We start from the raw sequence: 22,861 nt of genomic DNA, 5'->3' as shown, positions 1-22,861 counted from the left end.
GCGGATATTGCTGCTCTTCTTTTCGTATTGTCTAAACAAATTTGTTTGTAAGTATGTAGGATAATGTAGCGAAGTAGATGCCGAAGTGAACCCATGCCATAATTCTTAAGTGGAAAACGCGCGGGAACTGAAAATATATAAATAAGAGCAAACGAGTAATAAAACAAATAAGAAATGTGCTGGAGGAATTCTAAGCAGTCTCTAGATATTTTTGTATTGCTTTTTAAACTCGATACTTACTTGTCTTACTAATCTTATAACTTAGTTCAAATGAAATCTAAGCATTATTTTAAATATTATATTTTTTCTACCGGATTTGTGCAATAGAATTTAGAATACATATTTTATTTTAAAAGTAACCAGAGAAATAAAGCGCTATGTATATTTTGAATATTATAGAAACTCGCATAGTACGTAGAAATCTTTGACTCACTGTATGTACGTTTATAAGGGTGCTCCCTTTTTAAGTAAAATTAGTTCAAGTCCTACCTAAAATCTAGTACTTCATATAAATTTAAAATTCTGTCCGTTGAAAAACAAAAAAAAATCGGATCCGAAATAACAAATAAATAAAAGCCGTGCTTCTCTTCAAATTCGCATGGTGTTCTTTTTAATTAAAAAAAAAATTGGAACGACGGCAGCTACGCCAACTCTGAACGACATTTGCAAGGCAGATGAGTTTTCACTGAAAAGCTTTTCATGGCAGAAATACACTCGTAGAGTTAGAAAAAATTTCTCCTAATTGAAAAAAACTTGTTTCTCAATTTTTGATGTTGTTTTGCCCGGAAATTGAACCCAGGATTTTCGGTGTGGTAGGCGGAGCATGCTACCACCACGCTACTGCGGCCGCCGAGTCAGCAAATACATAACCATAAGTCAATTCGTATTAACCTCGAAGGGCATCCGCCGAATACCGTAATACAGCATTACTTAGACCGATACTAGAATATGATTCAATAGTTTTGAGCCCGACTTACTAGGTTCGTGCAAAAACAATTCTAACTTTTTGCCTTAAGAGATTTTCAATATGACCCGTTGTATAACCTCCCTCCTTATACTAATGATTTGAAAGTTATTTGACTTCCTACCCTTGTAAGTAGTAAGGAAATGCTCGGAGCAATTTTCATGATTAAAATAAAAAACGGTTTGGTCTCCAGCCCACTTTTGCTGAGCGAAGTGAACTTCAATGTTCCCTTTCGGCCATCTAGAAACTTTAAACCTCTCATTCTCAATCATTGTCGAACTAATTTTGCACTAAACGAGCTTTTCCGTTGTTCATGTCAAAATTATAACTCTCACTTCAGCACATTTGATGTTTCAGATTCCCTTTTTTTGGCATAAAACAATATATTTTTTCTTCTCTTAATAGTTAATTACATATTAACTCATTTACCCTACTTAGATGATACCATGTTTCACAACATAACCTGTTCTATCTTTTAAAATAATTCAAATTATCTTATATATTATTAAAATCCTTTTACTTTTGCTTAGCTGATGAGTTTTCGTCTGTAGCTGAGTAGTTTTAGATCTCAACGGTCGACAACAAATCCCTGCCTTTCAATGATTCGACAGACTTTGTTGGGCTGGGCATTATTATTATTAGCCTTGTTTTTTTACACGTAAACGTCTATACGCTTAAACTTTATATGGGCTGCTAAGCGTCAAACTTTAAATACACCTCTGAAATTGCTGCGCATAAAATGTGTACTACTAAATTTCAATACGCATTAAACTCAGATGTAACTGAAATATGCGTTTTTGTTTCACCCTCTACACTAATTCTATGTACCCTGCAAAAATCGTTGGATCATGTGGTCCACTGGAGTACTTACCATTATATTCCACTGTAATGCAGCAATGGACCAACTCATGTTTCTACACGAAAACATTGTAAGCCGATCATTGCCCGTTTTTAACGATTGTAATCACTACACGATGTTTATTGGACTGTGGGTACTCCATGGATTACTCTGATGTAATGCGAAGCTGGAGTATATGGTCCAGTCCTAGGACATCGCAATGTTAATTGGACCATATTTTTTGTATGAATTGTGGTTAATTTTGGAGTACTCGGTTGGTCCATAGCGAGTACTCCATACATGCATGCATGGAGTACTCGCGATTTTTGCAAGGTATTTTATGTGTGTCCACAATTCATCGCAACTGATTTAGCTATATGTTATACCCTATGGCCATCAGAGGGTTGTGTTTCCACTTTTCGGTACACCCTATGGCTACAGCAAGTTAGTTAACCACGGCCGCTAGATGGGTCTCCCAAGCATTATCTAAGCGAGGATAAGCGTTTTTTTGGAGCTTAACCGCTTAAACGGTTTTGGCCGTCCAACAGGCGCGCAAGTTATTTTGCTAACTGCCCCTAATTGGTAAAAACAACTGAATTTCCATCATTTTCCTAGTCCTTCCAGCGGAGTGGTGGCCGCATTCTTCCTCTGCTTCCGTTGGCGGGTTGCGATAAGAATACCTTCTTAGCCGGAGCATCATCTTTCATTCGCTGTCGCTAACGCGTAGGAGTCCGTAAATCTTTCGAAGAACTTTTCTCTCCAACTGGGATTGTTTTGATTAATATCATTTTATTTCTTTTAAATTTTATATTTTTAATTTGATTCCACTTGATATTGTTTACACTTTATCGTATTTTATTTCGTTTTATTTAACTTTTATTTTAATTAGTTTTTTATTTAACTATGTTTCTTTTTTTACTTTATTTGATTTTTTTATTTTAGTTCATTTAAATATTTTTATTCCAACCTGAGCGTGCAAAAGTTAATAAAAAGTAAGAATTAGTATAAGGAAATATAGGTTTACAAAAGAACCAGATTAATAAGAATTGTGAATAAACATGAAACACTCTAATGTTATGCTGCCATATAGCATAACGAACAATAAAAGCCAAGTAAGTACCTACGACAGCAGCAGCGCAACCGAGTGAGTGAGCAACTTTGTATACATTGCCCAAAAATCGAATTTGGAAACTTTTTTAATTAAGCGCCCGCCCGTCAACCAACCAACTGCATCCTTGAGCAGCAGCAGCGGCATACAAACGCCCGCCACCGCCAAGAACACATCACACACACATAAACATATCCACACCAATTTGCCTTTACTGTTGCCATTGCTCAATTCATGCAATTGTTGTTATTGCAACTACTATTCATTGTTGTTGCCGGTGTTACTGTTGCGGTGGTTGTTGCAGAGTAACTAACAAAACTCCACACCAGTTTGAGGGTAGGAGCAAAACAATTTCAATTTCAACCCTCGCATATGAGCCCCTCATTTATGAGTTAAAACGTTTACACGCTCACTCATTTGCGCGCTCGCTCACACACATTTAATTTGTATATATTTATTTATGTGTGTATGTATGCATGTGTTACATTTCTTTGGTTTTAGCAACATACTTATGTAAATGGATCTGTGTATGAATGGCGGCGGCTGACTGCCAGGTTCAACGAAAACACTAAGTTGGTTCGTTGGTTGATGGGTTTGGTCGATGTTGACTGACTATGACTGGGGGTTTAGACGGTGCTTGCCAAAGTTGATTCAGTTTCAAAAGAGTATCCGCCGTGTAACAACGTTGTAAAGGTGGTAGCGCGCACGAAAGTATGCAACGAATCGGTATTGGCAAAATAGGGTTGTTTGCTTTGTGAGTGAGAAATTTAAAAAAAAAAATAATTTTTAATAATACAAAAAAGGTAGAAAATATGAAAACTAAACAATAAAGCAACATTATAATGGCATTGTGATTGTTCTTCGTTGTGAATGAAGAGAAACTTGTTTTGATAATTAAAAAGGAAACAAAATAATTGTTCAAGTGTTGTAGTAAGTGTGAAACAAAGTACAAAAACGCAAAACTCTCCATGGATACTAGCGTAATATTTTTATAGTTTAATTTTATTGCGGTTTAAAGTTAGCGTGTTTTATTAGAGCATTAGCAAAGAACTTCAAAATTGAAGTTTTTATGACACTCTTTTGATTGCAAACAATTTGCAATTGTTTTACCGTCGCTTACAACATGAGCTTACCCAGCGGTGTGGATATGCAAAATCTAATGTCTCAACATCCAGTCTTAGGCGCTTTGCCACCAGCCTTCTTTCTACGCGCCGCTTCTGAACGTTACCAACGGACACCAAAATGTGCGCGTTGCCGCAATCACGGAGTGGTGGGTGTGATTTTTTGTTTATTATTTATTGTTTATGTAATTTACAAAAGTTTCGTAATCGTTGTAAGGTCTTATGTTTTTAGTTATTTTCATTGTTTGTAATATAATTTTTGACTGAAACATATCACTAGGGATCTTGTTCACAATCGATTATGCATCTACTCGAGTAGTAGATTGGTCGAGTAGCAACTTTTGCACAACAATCGACTACAATTTATTATCATTCGTATACCGACAGTTTGATAAATTCAATATTTTGTCAGTTCTAGTTCCTGAGTATGGCTAGTGCAAAATATGTGAACTGCAAATGGCTAACAACAACGCCGCCACGTGTTTTCGCATCGCAGAACTCATTAAAAATTAAAAAAAAAATCTTTCAGTAGTCATTAATAGAATGCAAGGAATTTTTTACTAAACCACTTTTGCTAATCGATTATTCGAATAGTCGATTATAAAGTGTTCTTCATAGCACATACGACGAATAGGGGACCTTGTCTATTACCTAATTGTTATTATTATTATTATTTTTTAAATATGTAATTTGCATACCATAAAGAAGGGGCTAGGTTCAAGTTCCAGACAAAAGTTACGTCAAATCGCTATTCTAATAAAAATACGGCTAGCCATTATGGAAAATATAGGCCTGTTTCTGATTAAAAATCAATAACTTTTTTATCTCTGAATATTATGTTCTAAAATTTTGCACAAATATAGAATAGGGTATATGGTTTCAAATGGAATATAATTTATTATGATTTAATTTAAAACCATAACTTAAAAAATAAAAGAAATTTAAGATTATCAAAAATATCCAATATTTATTTTTTTACAATGAATACTATTATTTTAATGCCTACAAGAACCAAATATCAAATAGTACATCAAAATACAAATCAATGTAAATAATAAAAATAAAATAAATGTAAGGCGCGATAACCTCCGAAGAGATTTTAGGCCGAGCTTCTCTTCCAATTTGCGTCGTGCTTCTTTTTAATTTTTCCTACAAATTGACGGGACGGGACCTACTTGTTTTATGCCGACTCCGAACGGCAGATGAGTTTTCACTGAGAGCTTTTCATGGCAGAAATACACTCGGAGTGCTTGCCAAACACTGCCGAGGGGCCACCCTGCTTAGAAAAATTGTCTTCTAATTGAAATACCTTATTTCTAAAATTTTGATTTTGCTTTGCCCGGGGTGTGAACCCAGGGCATTCGGTGTGGTAGGCGGAGCACGCTACCATCACACCACGGTGGCACAGGTGTGCAAGTAGACAGTCCTTATTGATAAGAATCTTTATTTTCAGACCTAGCAGTCACTTTAGCCAAATCGATCATTTGTCTTTGAGTAGCTCCACATCCACTTTGCTATGATGGGCCCAAAAAAATTATTTGACCTTTTATTTCATCCACAACAGCTTTAGTTTTCTCGGGAGTTTCTTTGCTAAATTCTATTAACGTAGGCCGAAAAAAACGAACAGACGAAGGTTCCGGATTTTGCTAAACAACATCATCTGTTAGCTCGTTAATTAACTTATTAGGTACCAAAGAAGTGATAAATAAGTTTGCATCAGAAATTAGTTCAGACTCTTCTGGCAGACTGTACTGGCTTTGACCGTATGAGCCATCACAGCCCCATTTACTGTATAGAAGTAAGTTATTGAATTCATGCCTATACACTGAATCTATTGTCTCTAGATGTAGTATGATCTAATAAATCCTGAAGTCTTAATATATTTGCACTTGTGTCTGTAATTTCTATAGCTGAAGATGGTGGATAGCAAATTGTTTTAACTTCTTGCACTTTGTAATATGGTGGAAACACAAAACATTTTCGTTCGTTCGTTAAATTTCTCAAGTACATATATTGTGCTTTCGGCCAAGCCAATAAATATGCTCAATGCTTATTCATCCGTTAACATTTTTGTCTGCCTTGCGTGATCTATGAGACTCGATAATAAGGTATTATTTTCACTGTCAGCAAACCTTAATGTTTCCACAAGTTTAGTTCCTTCTCCTATCCAAAGTAACCATTGAAGATATGCATTTTAGATGATTTCAAATCCACATTCATTAAGTAGCTTTGTATTTTTTCTTCTTTTACTGGATTCTGACAAATCTGGATAAGATACGCACAGTCTCCCATGTTTTTCAGAAGAAGTAGAGGTGTGGAGTCGGTTGTAACGTCTTCAGAGTTGGGTAAAGTTACTGAATATTCTGATTCTAACCTATTACTGTTTTTCATAAAAAATTTATCCTTTTTCCGTGAAGCTTCTGTCCATCGTTTATTAAAAGTAGGATAAATATGTCTTTGAAAATCGCTGAGGATGAAATATAAGTTGTCTTCAGATACATGACAATTTTCTTTTAAAACTGTTGATAATGCCCCCAATGATTTTCCTCGTTCGATATACGAAAGTATTATTTCACGTTTAAAACACTTGAAAATAGACATTTTGAAGGTACAACAAAACACGTAGTTATTTGTATTCGCAACAATTACACTTCTGTTAATTCACCAATATTTTGTTCTGTTTATACACTAATATGAAAAATGAGGGTAGTGCCTTAAAACAAAGGGTAGTTTGGAAATTCCGTTATAATCGCTTTTAACTTCGTTAGTTTCCTAGCAAGGTCTACTTCATAAGTACTCCTAAATACATATATGCCTAAGTTCCTTGCGCAAGTAGGTAGTAACCAAATGTCCCCATGCATATACGTCACACTCATTCAGTCTAACTAATAAAATTTAGAAAACTAAAAATTCTTAGTTTAATGTATTATCCGCCCACAAAGTTTCGAATTGTAGGTATATTATGCAAAACTTCACTTAATGCTTTACTTTTTTATTTTTTAAAATGGGATTCAACCCTTAATGTCACACGGGAGAACTGGAATTTTTATTGTTAAAAAATAGGAATAATACATAGTAATAATATATTTCCGCCCACTGAAATGCGAAAATTTAGGCAAAACTGCATTTAATGTTTTTGTTACTTTTTTATTGTTTAAACTGTATGCAACCCTCACGGTCACTCGAGAAAACTGGGATTCTTATTGAGAAGAAAGAAGAATAATTCAGCGCTGTTCTCTAGTGTGCAACTTGTTTATTAATATTTTCATACGCAAGATGAGTGCAAAAAAGATAAACGTCCTAATATCAATGAAAAATAGCAAAACTTAACAGCAATATTTAAAACCCCAATAGATAGCGAGCGGTTTTCCGTTTTCTGACTTTTATCACATTTTTACTAGTTACTCCGAAAGTCGCAAATTTCCGCAGCTATTTTTATTTGATTATGTTTATGGATGGCTAGGCTACAAATTAACATAAAATGTAAAGCGTGGGTAAATGTGGGCAACTGTCAAAAGTCTCGATGAAATTTAAAAAAACTTTTTTTTAACCATATTTTATTTTGCAATTATTTTAAGGTAAACATTTACATAGTCTTAAAAAACATATTGTTTCACATTCTTCAAAAAAATGTGGTTTCCATAAATATATAATACATTATACCTTTTCCTGTAACGTATAACATTAAAATCAATTTGAAAATGATGAAGGGCTTAACATGGACGTCCTTCAAAACTATAAAGTTTGTGATATTGTAATAAAATAATTTCACATAAAATTGATACATTTGTTGATATTATAGTCTAGTTTGATCCTTAAGCTATTGATAAAAACAAAAAAAGCATGCCAGTACCGACAATGAAAAAACCCATTTTTAATCAGCAGTTGTTCAATTTTCCATAGTGCGTGCGTTTGTTCGATTAATCGCCGAGTTGCATAATCAATTGTTTAATTTAATCGAATACTTGACTAACCAAAGTTTTGAATTTTGAAAATCGAACATCATTTCGGTAATTATAAAAATATTTCAGCAAAAACTGTTAGTTTCTCTCACGTGTTAATGCCGACGGCGAATTAAATATAAAAAGCGCAATAAATGTGACTAATCGCTGTATTCAAACTGTAATAAATCTAAAACTGATTTTTCAAGAAGTTTGTTTTTGATCAACCAAAAAATAGAATTAGTCGTTTATTTGAAGAACTTGAGATGCGTGTCATCAAATTTTTTAGCAATCAATTAACCTCACAGCCCTATATAAAACTGACATTTTAAATTTCCAGTTATATGGCGATATGGGCTTTGAAGGGGGCGTGTTTTAAACACGGCAGTCGCCCATCGACCTACATATATGACAAAAACAAAATTGTTTTAAAATTTAAATCTGGTTGGTTTTTGTGATAAATTTTTTTACCGTTTACACTGAAGATTGATTTTGACCCCAGCGGGTTAGGGGGTCAGAATATACCGGAGGTAGGTATGCCTGTCGTAAGAGGCGACTAAAATACCAGATTCAAGGGACTGTGTAGCGCAACCCTTCAGGTTGCCAGCGCAATATACAGCTTCTCCAAACCCAATTGTCAACCTCATCTATCCGCGGCGAATCCTGTTTCACTAACAGACGAGGCTCTGGCGACGCCAAGCTCCTCATGGAACTTGGGGTGGGGAGGGAGGGGATGGCCTGAAGGTTTAATATGGCCACATAAATCGTTCCCGAGATGGTCGGGCTAGCACCTTAATGGTGCTGTGGTGCTGGAGCGTACCGGGTCTGTATCCGGAAAAGGACCATCACATCGATAACACTCCCCAAAGCCTTCGGGGAGCAACCTTATCGCTACAACAACAGCAACAACAAGATTGATTTTGAAAACAGCAGCAGTCCATATTTTTCCCTTTTGAACAGAAAGATGTTATGTAAAAGCGACTAAAGCACTAATTGTTTTGAAATGTTGACTTACCCTAAACATCTAAATAGAGCGATCGATAGTAGACTATTCGATTAGCAGATTATAAAAAGTTAAGTAAAAAAATCGATTATAAATTGATTACATTCATCTAGTCGGGTAGCCGATTAACCGGTTATAAACAAGAGCCCTATATCTAGCATGCAAAGTGGCACTACTTCGACTTAAGGGGTATGGTGAACATTAGCCGGAGTCGAAAAAAAATTAGCAATGCCCACTTTTAAATTTGAAGCTAACGTTGAGATGGTCTCGGAATTCTTTTTTTATTCTCGTACATAGAAACGAAATTATTTTTTTATTGTAATTTGGATTGAAGGATCAATCAAGGGTGACAAATTTTAGACAAAGAATTTAACATATAGTTTTCTGTCATGTGCAAGATATTTCAACAGCTATGTTCCTGCTGTTGTAGCATGTTATCAACATTGAACCTTCTATGCCATTCAGGCGCGAGAGTCAACAGATATGAGTAAATAGCCATCATCCCGTCGCAAAGATCATGAGCCAGATAAACAATTTTGCATGTCAATGCAACAACAACGATTTGAGCCAAATAAATCCAGATAGAAGTCTGATTTAATTTGTGAGCCAGATGATTTGTTAATTTCTTGTCTTATTTCAATAATAATTTCTCAATTTCTTACTTTTTTAAAAATTGATGTCGCTGCTTGACTTTTAGCCGTATGTGTTTAATGAAGCACAACAGCAACATGTGCCTATCACAACTCAGGTATACAAAAATATCATGAACTCTGGTTCTCAAGTCTACCAATTATCCAGAGCATTCCCGTAAGAATTGAGCGTCACGGAGCTAGAAAACTCACTGGATGATGGCTAATGTGTAGTTCTCTTTGCCGATATTCAAAGTGGTTATACAAACGAAAATATTCAAGTTGGAGTATGTATTCGTTTTGTGGTTGCTACATTTTGTGTAGTACTTTGCTAGTTATTAAAAAATTTTAAATAAAATAAAATAGAAGTAAAATAAAATAAAGGAAAGAAAATTAAAGTGAGGGAAAGGAAAGGAATTAAAGGAAAGAAAGCAAAGGTATAGCGTCGTTTGTAGTGGTTGAATTATCAAAAACGGTACCGGAGAATGGACGGATATACGGTGTAAAGGAGACAGCCATTACACTACAGCTTTAGTTAGAGGGTCTAGTACAACTGTTTCCGTACAGAACACTGTTTAATTTTTTGTTAGGCCCGATGAGACTTGATTATCTTTTGAAGTGTATTAGGTTTGCTATAAACATGAAGTCTACTTTTGCGATAGCTGACGCCAATCGGGAACACCAAGGGAGGTGAAGTCTTCCTCAAATGCCCCTCCCAACTCAGTGGAGGTAGCCCCCTTCCACTGCTTCCAAACTGTGGTGTCGACTGAAACACTTTCTTGGCCGCAGCGTTTTCGTGCATTCGTATAATCTGGCCTAGGCATAGAACCCTTCGGGCTTTTTTTCGCTGCACTATCGTAATGTCTGAGTAAGGCTCATATATCACATCGTTATACTTCCTTCGATACTCGCCGTCGGCATTACGGACAGGACCATAGATCTCCCGGTGACATTTTCTCCCGAATACTCTAGGAGCCACCTCATCTTCTTTCGACACAGTCCATGATTCCGAGCCATACATCCGGACAGTTTTGATGAGCGACTTGTGTTCGTAAAGAGAGGACTTTACTTTACAATTTCCTACTCAGTCCAAAGTAGCACTTGTTGGCAAGAGATATTTTCCGTTTGATTTCTCTGTCTTCCTCACAGCTCCAAAACAAACAGGTGTTGCTTTTGTTTACAGCAATGAAGAATATGTAAACATGTTTATCAATATATCGAAAGAAATGGCGTTTTTCAGAGCAATGACTGCTTTTAAATGGATCATGCGTTGTGGTGGTACTGTGTTCCGCCTACCTCACCGAAGGTACCGGGTTTAAGTCCCGAGCAAAGCTACATACATAAAAAATTTTAGGAAAACGTTTTTTCATTTAGAAAAAAATGCCTAAGCGAGGCCCCTGCTCGGCAGTGGTTTGGCAAACACCCCGAATGTATTTCATTCGTCCGCCCAATTTGTAGGAAAATTACAAAAGAAACGCGACGGAATTTAGAAGAGAAGCTCGGATTACATCTGCTCGGAGGTAAATCGCGCCAAGTAATTTTTTTATGTAGATTTTAAAGAAATTAGGTCTCGTATTTTTCGTACTTTTCTGTAAATGTATCTCGAAAACTAAAAAACTATGAATCGATATTGAGAGGGTCTGTCGACCGTTGTTACTTAGGTATTAAATTTAGCATCGGGGGCAAAGAAGCTTCAGTCGCCAGCTATGAATGGCATCCGTAAATTCTGGGTGTACCGTTCCCGAACATATTTTGGAGCTTAATAACATCTTACATTTCATAGTTAAGAGAAATAATTCGAACCTTTGATTGACTTTTATTTATTTCTTTACAGGTTAGCGCTCTCAAAGGACATAAACGTTATTGCCGTTGGCGGGATTGTGTTTGTGCGAAATGCACTTTGATTGCGGAACGACAACGTGTTATGGCCGCACAGGTACGCATTAAGGTCGATTCACAACTAACAGCACGGAACGATGCGTTACAATACTTTAGAAACTGCTATCAAGTAAATTAAACGTAACAAAAAACAAAAAACATTCGCACTCAGCGGCAGTGGATTAGAATCGAATTATATGAAAAAAGGAAAAAAAAAAACGATGAAGCTTAATTTAATTTTATATATTTAAAGGATATTAAAGAAAACCAAAGTGTAATTTAAAAAGCGAATCGTAAAAAAGGACGGACACTCGTTCGACCGGGTTAAATTTCTTAAAATGTTTTTGCAAAGTTGACCTTAGTACATTTTAGGCCGATCTTTGAATAAAATATAATAACATAATTATTTTCTTATACGCGTTTTGAAGCAATTTCATGGCCTCATCAGGGAGTCTGTATTTTATACGAAAACAGTTCTTGATATATTTCACAAATTCAACCGAGTTAAAAGAAGAGGCCACCCTGGAAATATGAAATTTTTTTTTAAATCATCCTACGATTAAACAACGCGCCAACATATTTCAAAACCAGAGTCAAATGCATTTTATATGGGAAAAATCTGCTGCTTGATACGATAAGGATAAGATATGTACACGGTTAAAAGTTTTCGCTTGAAACTGAAACGTTTTGTACTACATATACAACCCCAATTTGGTTTGAAATTTAGGTCATGCTGGTTTTCGTGAAAATGAGTGCGCAGAGCTTGGTTTCAATTTGAAAACAGAGGGATCTATACTTGTATTTAAAAATATGTAACTTATGCGGTCCTTCGGCCGGTTTCGAGTCTATGTGCTCTGGATCAAAACATTTTTAGATTATCAGCAGTAAGTTTATGCTTTTAGGCTTTGTTTTATAACCATAAGTGAAAACAAATTTATAGTTCTAGACGTTTTAAACCTTTTGGTTTTGTTTCAAATATGAGAGTGGCTACCAGTTTATATTCTTGGATTTTTTAAGATTGTTGACTTTGTTTTAAAATAATTATGAGAATTTAGACTTATTGCTCAGAAAAATAAATTGAGGAAATTTCGATTTGAATTGAGTGCTGTTCATACAACTCGATTTAGCTTACACAATAGTAATTTGATAGCTGGTTGGCTCATCTCTACAGCAAGAACATACCTTTGTTCAGACTGTCAAAATGTGCGTGTTGGTATTAGGCGAATGAAATGGAATGAAAACATAAAACTTTGAAATTTTTGTGTGTTGTAAGAAAATGTGTTCAATGTTTTGGTTTCATTTTGAGTTTGCCATCTTCTTTTGACAATCCCTACCCAGTGAAATGAAAGACATAAAATCAGCTGATGAGATGAGCCAACCATATAGTTCAGCCATGCGCAACTGACGTTGAAATCTACTCAATAAACACACTATACAAGGTTGCTATTACAATTTGCTATTACAATTTATTATATGATAAATTGCGTAATAAATTGCCCAAATAGTATAAATTGCCAATTTGGTGTGTGTTTGAACCTAGTATAATACATTGAGCGGTTTCCAATTACTGTAAAAAAAAGTTTAAAAAGGGGTTTAAAATTTGGGCGCACGAACGGATTAAAACACAAGATTAAATAATATTTCCCAATTTCAGCTGCTTAGATGAATTTAAAGGGTCGGTTTGTAAAACATTTAGGTATAGTCAAGATAAAGTCAATGTTTCCGTTTTAACTTCAAAATTTTCAAACTTTTAGGTATAGCAAAGATAAAGTCAATGTTTCCGTTTTAACTTTAAAATTTTCAAACCGGGACTATCGTAAACTGAAAAGTAACTTGAAATTTCTCATTTTACAGCCGACATTCTGAACTTCATAGCGACAGTGACTTAGTTTCTCGGTTCACCCAACTTCTTCTTATTTTCGTACCTCACCACAATACTCTTCGAGCTTCTCAACGGCAAAAGCTTGCAATAATTATTGCAACTAGTATATTTTTAGGATTCGTATCTCTTGGAAATCGTCTGGAATTGTTCCACCACTGAATTGAATTTTCATCCCAAAACTTTGAGATCAATCGCGCATGGAGCCACAGGCTCTTTCCGAAAATCTCTTTTGCTTTCTTGGACGAAATGTACTTTTGAAGAGAAGTAAAGGCCGAACCTCTATCCGCGGAAGTTCTAGTCAAAATTTCGGATACTACGACAACGACCTCTTCCTCTCTATTACTCTTGCTCGACGACCAGAATTAGGTTTATGTTTGCTCGGTTGATTCCACGGGCTCTATGTGGTCGATGTGGTTACCATGCTAACTTTCGGTGGCGATAAATGCCCGACGAATTCCGTTCCGATGTCCCCAAATGACACCAACCATCTTTCCTTTCGTAAAGTAAAATCTATGCCTTGGTCTTTTTGGCCCAACCCTGCAAGTCTGTGGGGTCCGTTTAAGAAGAATCACACTTGCATCCGTGACCTCCGACACCGCTTTCAGATTACACAACTTCAAACTGATGCATGTGTCAAAGCATTCTTCAGCTGTTGAGCTGTACATCTTCTAATAAGAGCTTCGTCTCAATTCACAAGTCGAGGAGCGGCTTAGCTTCAGCGTCAAACGGTTTAAAAGAGTAACTAATTTAAAATTGCATGCGTAGTTAAGCTAAGTTAAGCTTATTATTGGTCTCTATTGACCGGCCAGTTCAACCTAACCTTAGCTTAATATTGTAACGAATTTACTGCAATTCCCCTTATTTGCAACCTTCTACTAACGTTCGAATCACTAAACTGTTGAATAAATAACTCCACTATTCAATAATGCAAAATGGCCTTTATTAAAGTTCTTCACAATAACGCTACTTTTGCTGGCCAGATAGCGTCTCAAATCAAACTGATTGTCGCGCCTCTACTGCACGTGTATAGCTTCTCATATGCGCGTGCATTTGTGAGCGACACTTCCACTTATAATTGCATACTTTTGGGAGCATCTCAGATAAGATATCTGCATGTGTTTGTGTGTCTCTTCACCGCTGCGTGTACGTACATATGTATAGACATAATGATTGATCTATTGATGTGCATACAAGTCACTGCTTAGCATCGGCTTAGTGATGATAGTATCCCTTAGTGTTGCTAATATCCGTCACAATATCATTTAGGATATTTTAAAGTCTGCAGAAAAAATAAAGCGTCAAATCAACGCAGTGTGCTTTACAAGGTTAAATTTAATTTCCTATCGTACGTTTACAATAAAATCGGTGAAAAATTAGTGTACTTAAATAAAAATGTTAATATTTTAAGAATATGAAAAAAGTACATCTGTGCTGTTCCGCGCCGTTCTGTGCCCTGCCTATGGGTGTGAATCTATGTATGTAATTTAGAACTCTATTAACCCTTATTAACCCCTTTTATGCCAAACTTTAATTTCATAAAAAATATAATAAATTTATAAGTTTTGTAAAGTGAAATTTGTCGACTAATTTCTTACTATTATATATTTTTATGAATTTGCGACTGCATATTCCGTTTACAAAATGCTTTTATAAATCAAAAATTAATGTTTAAAATACCTCAATACTATTAATCTCTTTTCACTTCCAGGTTGCACTGCGTCGCCAACAAGCTCAAGAAGAGAATGAAGCACGTGAACTAGGTCTACTTTACACCAACGTACCGCCTGGGCAACAGAATGCTATCGATGGAGGTGGCGGCGGCAGCGGTGGTGGCGTTCCACCAAACACGCATAGTCCTGCACCACCAATGACAAATACTGGCACCTTTCATCCCGGTATCCCATCACCGCCCAGTGATGGTTTGGACACCAGTAATAGTCAACGTATGCAATACAATGGCAATGAATCAGATTCAGATGTACGAATGCGTTCTTCGGAACGTCTCTCAATGGGCTATTCACCAGATCGTAGTACCGAAGTGGAGAGTCCAGGTAAGTTTGGAGAAGTGTTAACAGCAATAAAAAAAACAAAATGGCAAATGTGAAGTTGATGTTAAAGACGAATTAAGTGGCGCGAAAAGAGTTTTGTACATAAATGGTGAGCAATGTTGCACATTTTGAGACATTTTTTCGTGTTATTATTATTGTTGTACTTAAGCGATGAAGTGTGTTTGCTCGCACTTTTGCGACTTCCGCACAAGAACACCGTTAAGAGTGTGGAAAAATTACAGCAAAACGTTTATTTAAATAAAGAAAACGCTTAAGCGATCTGTGTGCGAGTTGGCGGAAGTGCAGCATTGCGTTGAGTGGGTGGACATGTGTGGTGTGTTATTGTGTTTCGCGTGTGGGTGTGTGCTTGTTTGAAGTTTGCGAGTGTGACGGAAATGTTGGACAATTTTTTTTTTTTTTTTTTGTTGGAAAATGAAGGAAGGCCCTGATTTTTCACCCGCATTTTGGCTGCTAAAAAAAATTTAACGATAAATTTAGTAGACCTCGTCTTTATAACTTTTTTGGCAAGATTAGAAGGTTTTTGTTGTTATATTTTAAGGACCGGTTTTTCAGTACAAGTTCAACTCATTTTGCCACTTAAACTACGCTTAAACTTATTCTGTAGTTTTTCAGTATATTTTAACTGAAGTTTAAGTTGAGCTTAAGCAACAGATCTGGCAGGGTTAAGGTCTAGTTAACCTATCAGTTATTTGCGTTCGTTCGAAATGATAACCAGGCATACTTCTAAAATCTCATAAGTTGTTTCGAAATAGTGACTCAACTTGAGAATCATAACGTTCTCAGCAAAAAAGGTAAAAATTTTGTAAAGCAAAAAATGCTATTACCTAAGTTGAAGAAAAAATAGTTACTAACTTGTATTTATGTGTGGTCTTGTGTGGACTCAAATGTAAGCTTACAATGCTACAGTATTTTCACGAAAATAAAATAAAATATGTATTATCAACCAGGTGTTTATTTCTCCACCTCGAAGATTCTTTTCAACTCACCTCAACTTGATAACTAATGTAGGATATAAACTGGAAAAATATGTTGGATATTCATTTGAGAGCTGTACATTTCTCAAAACTTCTCAAATGTCGGAAAATAATTTGACGTTGGAGATCAACTCGGAAAGTATACGTTTTACAAAATTTCTCAAAGGATAGTGATTGGAGAATGAAGTAGATCAACTCGAGAACTATTTGCTTTAAGAATTGTTTCCATGTTTGTTTGGTAAACAAAATCCAGCTGTTGCCGTATCTACAAATTATCTAGATAATAAAAAAACAGTGTTGCAGTACAAAAAAACCTACCCCAAAGGCGGCCTTAAACTGTGACTGATAAACTGCTCAGTAGTTTAACTGGAGTTTAAATTTGACTAGAGTTTAAGCAAACTTAGTTTAAGCTTAGCTTAACCAACTACTAAAAAACCGGGGCTAAAAAAATAAAAATACTCCTCCGGTACTTAGGTAGTTGTTGTAATAATAGAAACTATACAGAGGGGTTAAAATTTAAGTAATTTTTTTAAATAATCTTCATATTATGTTCGGGAGTCGAGATTCAGTAAAACACTGATAAGTTCGTCGCCTAATTCCCTAATACCCAATTCCTTCGATCACTCTTTAAGGCATAAGTACTGTGGCCAAATATGGCTGAACACTTAAGGAAATATTGGCTTCCACACCTAACAAAATTAATTTCCATTGACCCCTTGCGACTGAAATCAGTCGCGAGGTCTCAACAAAATGCTTACTTAACACGCGCTTAACCGTATAAACGGTTATGGTCGTCCAACAAGTAGCTTGTTGTGCTAACTGGCGCGAATTGGTCACACCAACGGAATATAAATCGGGTTTCACCTGGTCCTTCCAGCGGAGGGGAGTGAAGAATTTGAAAATTCGGGCACAAGTCACCACCCTGCGGCACCACCTTGTAAGTTTTTCTTGACTTTTAAGAAAATATTCTCTATCCTCAGAATTCACTTTATTTATGTTATGTTCAAATTTACCATCATTATTTGTGGTTTGCTGCCTCTGTTTTATTCCATTTACGAACTATTTGACATTATTGAACTATTACTTAACATCCATAAATACCTCCAAGTAAACAAAAGAAGAAAATTTTATAACTTAAAACAAAAGTCCTGGCAACTTGACCTGCCAATAATTTTCAGTCAATTGTAGTCAGCCGCTCAAAGCGACTTAATTAAATTACACATCCCTCATATTTCATCAACAAGTCACAAATATATCAATTGAAGCAAAACAAAGCATTCGAAAAGATTTTCAGAAAAAAAAGCAGAAGATATCAAATAACTGTTTGCTATTTTTTCCCAATACTGTGCGCGTTTCCAAGCGACCAGGAGGCAGGTGCCTCCTTTTTACCAACTTTGTTTTTTTATATTTATCTAACCTTTCGTTGTAGTTACATTTATGGCTATGTTTGTTTGTTTGCATATCTTTTCTAACATCCCCACACCGAATTCGATGTTTGCAGTTCCCGTGATTAAATTTTTTTATTCTACAAACATATCTACATACATATCTTTTGCAAGCAAGTTGGGCATCAATGAACATATTTTTACAATATTAACTTTTTTTCAAATCCATTGTTTATTTTTACCTTCATGATATCAAGTGTCTCTTTAAATAAATGCCTCAAAACTGTACGGGTATATGTATATATGTATATAAATAGATATAAGTTTTTGAATTTTCGTATTATGGGGTTTCGTAAGGTGAGGGTGTATTTCTATATTTAACTTTCACGGTTTATGCAAATTTACTCAAGTAAGTGAGCCTTAGATTTGACAGTGTGCAATAAAATGTTGTAATTTGAGTATGCGGAATTTAAAACCACATATATTTAAATAAAAATCTAAACATGGTGTATATCTAAAAAAACAATATAGAATGTAAGGTATAGGTTTGGTTCTCGATTTAAGTATAACTCTAAAAAACTTCAATTTCATCCTGAAATTACCCCGAGAAGGACCCAATGAACCCAAATTGATCCCAGAGTGGTTCCGAAATATATCTCATATGATCCCAAAGTGACCCCGGGAGTTCCCTGAAATAGCCCCCAAAATCATCACAAAATGACCACGAAGTAATACCTATTATCCGGGAGAACACCGAAACAGTCTCAAAAATCTTCCCGATATCACCACCGAAAGACCCCAAAACTATTACGAGATTACCTCAAAAGGTCCCCAGATTAACCACGAAACGACACCGAAATAGTCACCAACAGCCCCAGTTTACCACCAAAATGAACCTTAAATATGTACTCTCCAAAACCATCGCCATATGACCGCGAAATTACATATAAATTCCGCCGAAATAATCCCTTAAATTATTGTGAAATTACCCTGAAATTATCCCGAGAGCGCCCCGAAACAACCCTAAATAACCACGGAGTACATAGCAAAAACAATTTTCTTTGTTCTCTCTCCGCTACAAATAGCATATCTTTCGTAGTTTTTATTCTGTTATTAGCTTACTTATAGCAGAGCCAGAGCTTTACTATCACTCCAAGCCAGGGATGCACCTTAACGTTAAGCTAATCGTTTATCAAAAAATTTCCACCGTTTCCGTTGAAACACTTCGAAATATTATCGATAAAGAAATTATCAAGATAAATTGTATCTCGTTTTTAACCGAAACGAAAAGCTTTCGTTAACGTTAAAAACGTTAACAAAAACGTGATACTTAATGTTTGAATTGTGCTGGCAATGCTATAGCCATGGTGAAGCCGTAAGGTGGCAACAACGAGCGCACATACACACACAAACTCTATGTAATTTGTTTGTGTAATTCGTTGGTGGTAATGTCAAAAATACTCTGAGAAATGTTTGTACTGTCAAAATTCATGAGAAAAGTTGCAATCAGCTTGGCTAATGCTTTCACCTTTAATGACTCCGCCATCAATCAGCTTTGCCAGCATAGTTTGAAATTAATAATCAACATAAACGATTTGATTTCGTTTTGATATGGCAGAAAACGAAACGAAATCATTTCGTTAATTTGACGATCTTAACGTTAATAAACGAAACGAAATGACTTCGTTTCGTTTATTAACGTTGATTATCGTAACGAAATGATATCGTTTCGTTGGTTAAGCATGCCTGCTCCAAGCTGTGTTCATTTTCAGAACCGATTCTTCGCTGCTACTGCTGCCCTGGAGAAACAAATGCAAACACTATTTTTAGATTTTCAGCAGGAAATTTAAACCTTTGGTTTTGCCAAATAAATAAAAAAAGAAACGGAATAAAAATTAAAGTTGGGAAAAAATTAAAAAAAAAAAAACGCGACATCACGGCTGTTTAGATTATACCTTGTAAATTTCTTCAAAGTCTTTTTTCCAGGGCGTGGGATTTTAACCCGCAATCCCCGCTCTGAAACAACGACCAGCTATCATGGATAGTTGTTGTTGTTCCCACTCAAAATAGTGAAGATAACCCGAAAGGGTTTCAATTTAGTAAAAACAAGTTTGCAAATTGGTTTTGACAACGAACTGTTTAAAATGTTCCACAAATTCTTAACCGTGTACTATTATCTGCATTTGCCGGTTTTAGAGGAAATATTCTGATATATTACCCTTACTACGAACGCCGTGTTCCTTAACCCTGCAGAATAATGCGTTTGTTTAAAAGCTACCTCTGAAGAAAAATCGTAAATCCGACCATGTATCAAATACGACAGAGTATCGCTTTAAGAAAACCACTTTTTTTTTGGCAAAAAAACGTCCTTAATGTACAATGTGTATATAATTTTAAGCTCTGCTTACAAAGCTGTCTCGTTTGCCATTCGACTTGTCTTAATATTCATACTTTAACTAATTCTACTTTTCCTATTTTTTTTTTTCTTTCCAATAGGTTCTAAACGCGCACGCCTATCCAACGAAACCGACCAGGACACTGGTTCCGAATCCTCACCGAGCAGTCCCCGTATGAAGACGCATAGCTACAATGACGCCGGTAATCTTTCACCTACACGCACTGGACCACCAAGCTCACCAGAATCCGATCTCGATGTGGATTCTGCACCAGATGAAGCCACACCCGAGAATCTAAGCTTGAAAAAAGAAGATTCCACTTCACCACCAAATACACCCACTGATAATTTGCATTTGTTACGCACTTTTAATAATGGCGCCGCGCAGGGTTTCATTCCATATCATCACACGCAATTTCTAGCCGCTGCCATGCCTGCTGCTGCAGCAGCTGCCGTTGGTGTACATCCACATAATCAACATTCACCACATGCACAGCACCATCAGCAACAGCAGCAGCAGCATCAGCATCATGCACAACAACAACAACAACAACAGCAACAGCATACACTGCCACTATCGATTGCACAACAACAAATGCAGCAAGCAGTCATACAACCACAACAACGCTCACCAGTCGATGTTCTATTACGTGTCTTTCCCAATCGACGACGCAGTGACGTTGAACAATTGTTGGCGCGTTATCGCGGTGATGTGCTACAAGCCATGGAGGCAATGCTCTCCGGTGAGGATATGACACAAGCGCTCGCCTCGGCGGCGGTGGCTGCTGCAGCTGCATCAGCAGCGTCCTCACCACCAAATGTACCGCCTTCACCACCATTTCCACTTAAGTCAGCCTTTTCGCCGTTGGTTCCTCCTGCTGCAGTTTTCGGTTCACCGACGCATCGCTACCCGCCATTTATGCAAGCGCATGCCAAGCGTTTTCTTGCCGGTCCCTATGCGGGTGCTGCCTACTTGCCAGGCGTATTGCCGCCTGATGTGATCGATCAAGCTGAGTCGAATGGTGGCGCATCGATGGATCCCAACAGCAACGCCGGTGATTCGCAGGATTGAAAAAGTTACTGAATTAAAATATAACTTGGCGATTGTTATTCCAACCCTCAATGCTGCTCATATGTGTGAAGTTTTTAAGTGTGTACATATAAAATTGTTTGTAAATAGCGAAAGAAAATAAAATTAAATTTACTATAAAGTGTTTAACAACCAACCCTTATAACCCATTTTAGCCAGTGTTACCATATAATGAATGTATTTTAATGAAAGTCGATAAAAATCAATTTTCTAAATAGTTTTAGAGTTTAAAATAAATTTCTATTATTTTAATTGTGATTATTCGTAACTAAAAGAAAACGTAAATAAATAGTTAAAATAATTACTCATTGGTTACATAAGTGGAAACAATATAGTACATACACAAACACAAATATATATAATGTGAAATAATTCGAGTGAATTTGTGAAAAATAATTGTATTTAGCTCTATAACTAAGGTCCGGTTTGTCAGTGCGAGTTTAAGCTTAAGTTCAAGTTGGCTAGATTTTCTCCCTGCCATTTCCGCCGCTTAAGCTGAGATGAGCAGCAAAATTGTATGCTGTCGAAAAAAGTGGCAAGACTGAACTCCAGTCAACTTTAACTAGAGTTTAAACTCGCACTGGAAAACCCTGCATAACTGTAAGAAAAATTATTAGCTACTGTAAAACTAAAAGTACTGTGTTAACTCATAAAAAAATAAAAATTAAATATACCAATTTACTGATTTTTATTTTGAGATGAATTCAAGAAGCATTGTTGTTTAGCAGAGTTTAGCTGAGATCTAATAATTTAGGACATGAAACAATGAATCCAATACGCATGCGCTTTCGACGGAATGCGAAATTGGTTTTCCATGAGTTCTGCAATGATCACAAAAGATTTTACAGCAAACGCAATACGCCGTCATACGAAAAAATTTCCTGAACTTAAAAAAAAGTCCATTTCAATCTCATGTAATTAATGGAGTTTAGTGAAGAAAGTAGTGCTCTCTGATTTACTCGTATAGATTTGGCAATAAATTGCAATGTACAACAACAATTTTTTACCAGAATACCTATATTGGCCTTGCAAAAAATTCCTCCATTAAACGCCTAGATCCCGGTGTTGTTGCTGTTGTAGCAATAAGTACACTCCCCGAAGGTTTTGGGGAGTGTTATCGATGTTGATGGTCCTCTTCCGGATATAGATCAGGTAACAAGCACCATGAAGGTACTAGCCCAACAATAACGGGAACGATTTAATATGACCACATTGAACTTTCTAGGCCATCCTGCCTCCCACCTCCAGGTTTCTAAAGAAACGTGTCATCGCCAGAGCCTCGCCGGCTAAATATGTGCAGATACGTAGAAAAAATGGGATTGATTTTGCCCCATAGGAACGTTTCCCTTATACTAGGTTCAAACACACACCAAATTGGCAATTTATACTATTTGGGCAATTTATTACGCAATTTGTCATATAATAAATTGTAATAATAAATTGCCAATTTAAAAAAAATTGCGTAATAAATTGTTTCAAACTGCAAATGCAACATTGTAAAGTGTGTTTATTGAGTATACTTAAACGTCAGTTACGCATGGCTGAACTGTATGGTTGGCTCATCTCATCAGCTGATTTTATGTC

At 36.2% G+C, this 22,861-nt stretch overlaps 1 protein-coding gene across 1 annotated transcript; it reads left to right on the top strand.

Annotated features, from left to right (window-relative positions):
• The first annotated feature begins 4,033 nt into the window (after positions 1-4,033).
• dmrt99B (doublesex-Mab related 99B) lies at positions 4,034-21,725 on the top strand. Its single transcript, XM_067760515.1, has 4 exons — positions 4,034-4,180; positions 11,439-11,540; positions 15,073-15,415; positions 20,289-21,725. Exons 1-4 carry the CDS (start codon positions 4,034-4,036, stop codon positions 21,257-21,259), a joined length of 1,563 nt encoding a protein of 520 aa, XP_067616616.1. The 3' UTR covers positions 21,260-21,725.
• Positions 21,726-22,861: the final 1,136 nt, after the last annotated feature.

This window comes from Eurosta solidaginis, chromosome 1 (genome assembly GCF_040869045.1).
Source record: "Eurosta solidaginis isolate ZX-2024a chromosome 1, ASM4086904v1, whole genome shotgun sequence".
NCBI lineage: Eukaryota > Metazoa > Arthropoda > Insecta > Diptera > Tephritidae > Eurosta > Eurosta solidaginis.
Note: the sequence above shows the minus strand (reverse complement) of the source record. Positions and strands in the feature narration are given on the sequence as shown.

Coding starts and splice junctions, on each gene's coding strand:
- dmrt99B (XM_067760515.1), top strand. CDS start 4,034: ATGAGCTTACCCAGCGGTGTGGATATGCAAAATCTAATGTCTCAACAT. Junction 11,541..15,072: donor AACGTGTTATGGCCGCACAG/GTACGCATTAAG, acceptor TTTCACTTCCAG/GTTGCACTGCGTCGCCAACA. Junction 15,416..20,288: donor TACCGAAGTGGAGAGTCCAG/GTAAGTTTGGAG, acceptor TCTTTCCAATAG/GTTCTAAACGCGCACGCCTA.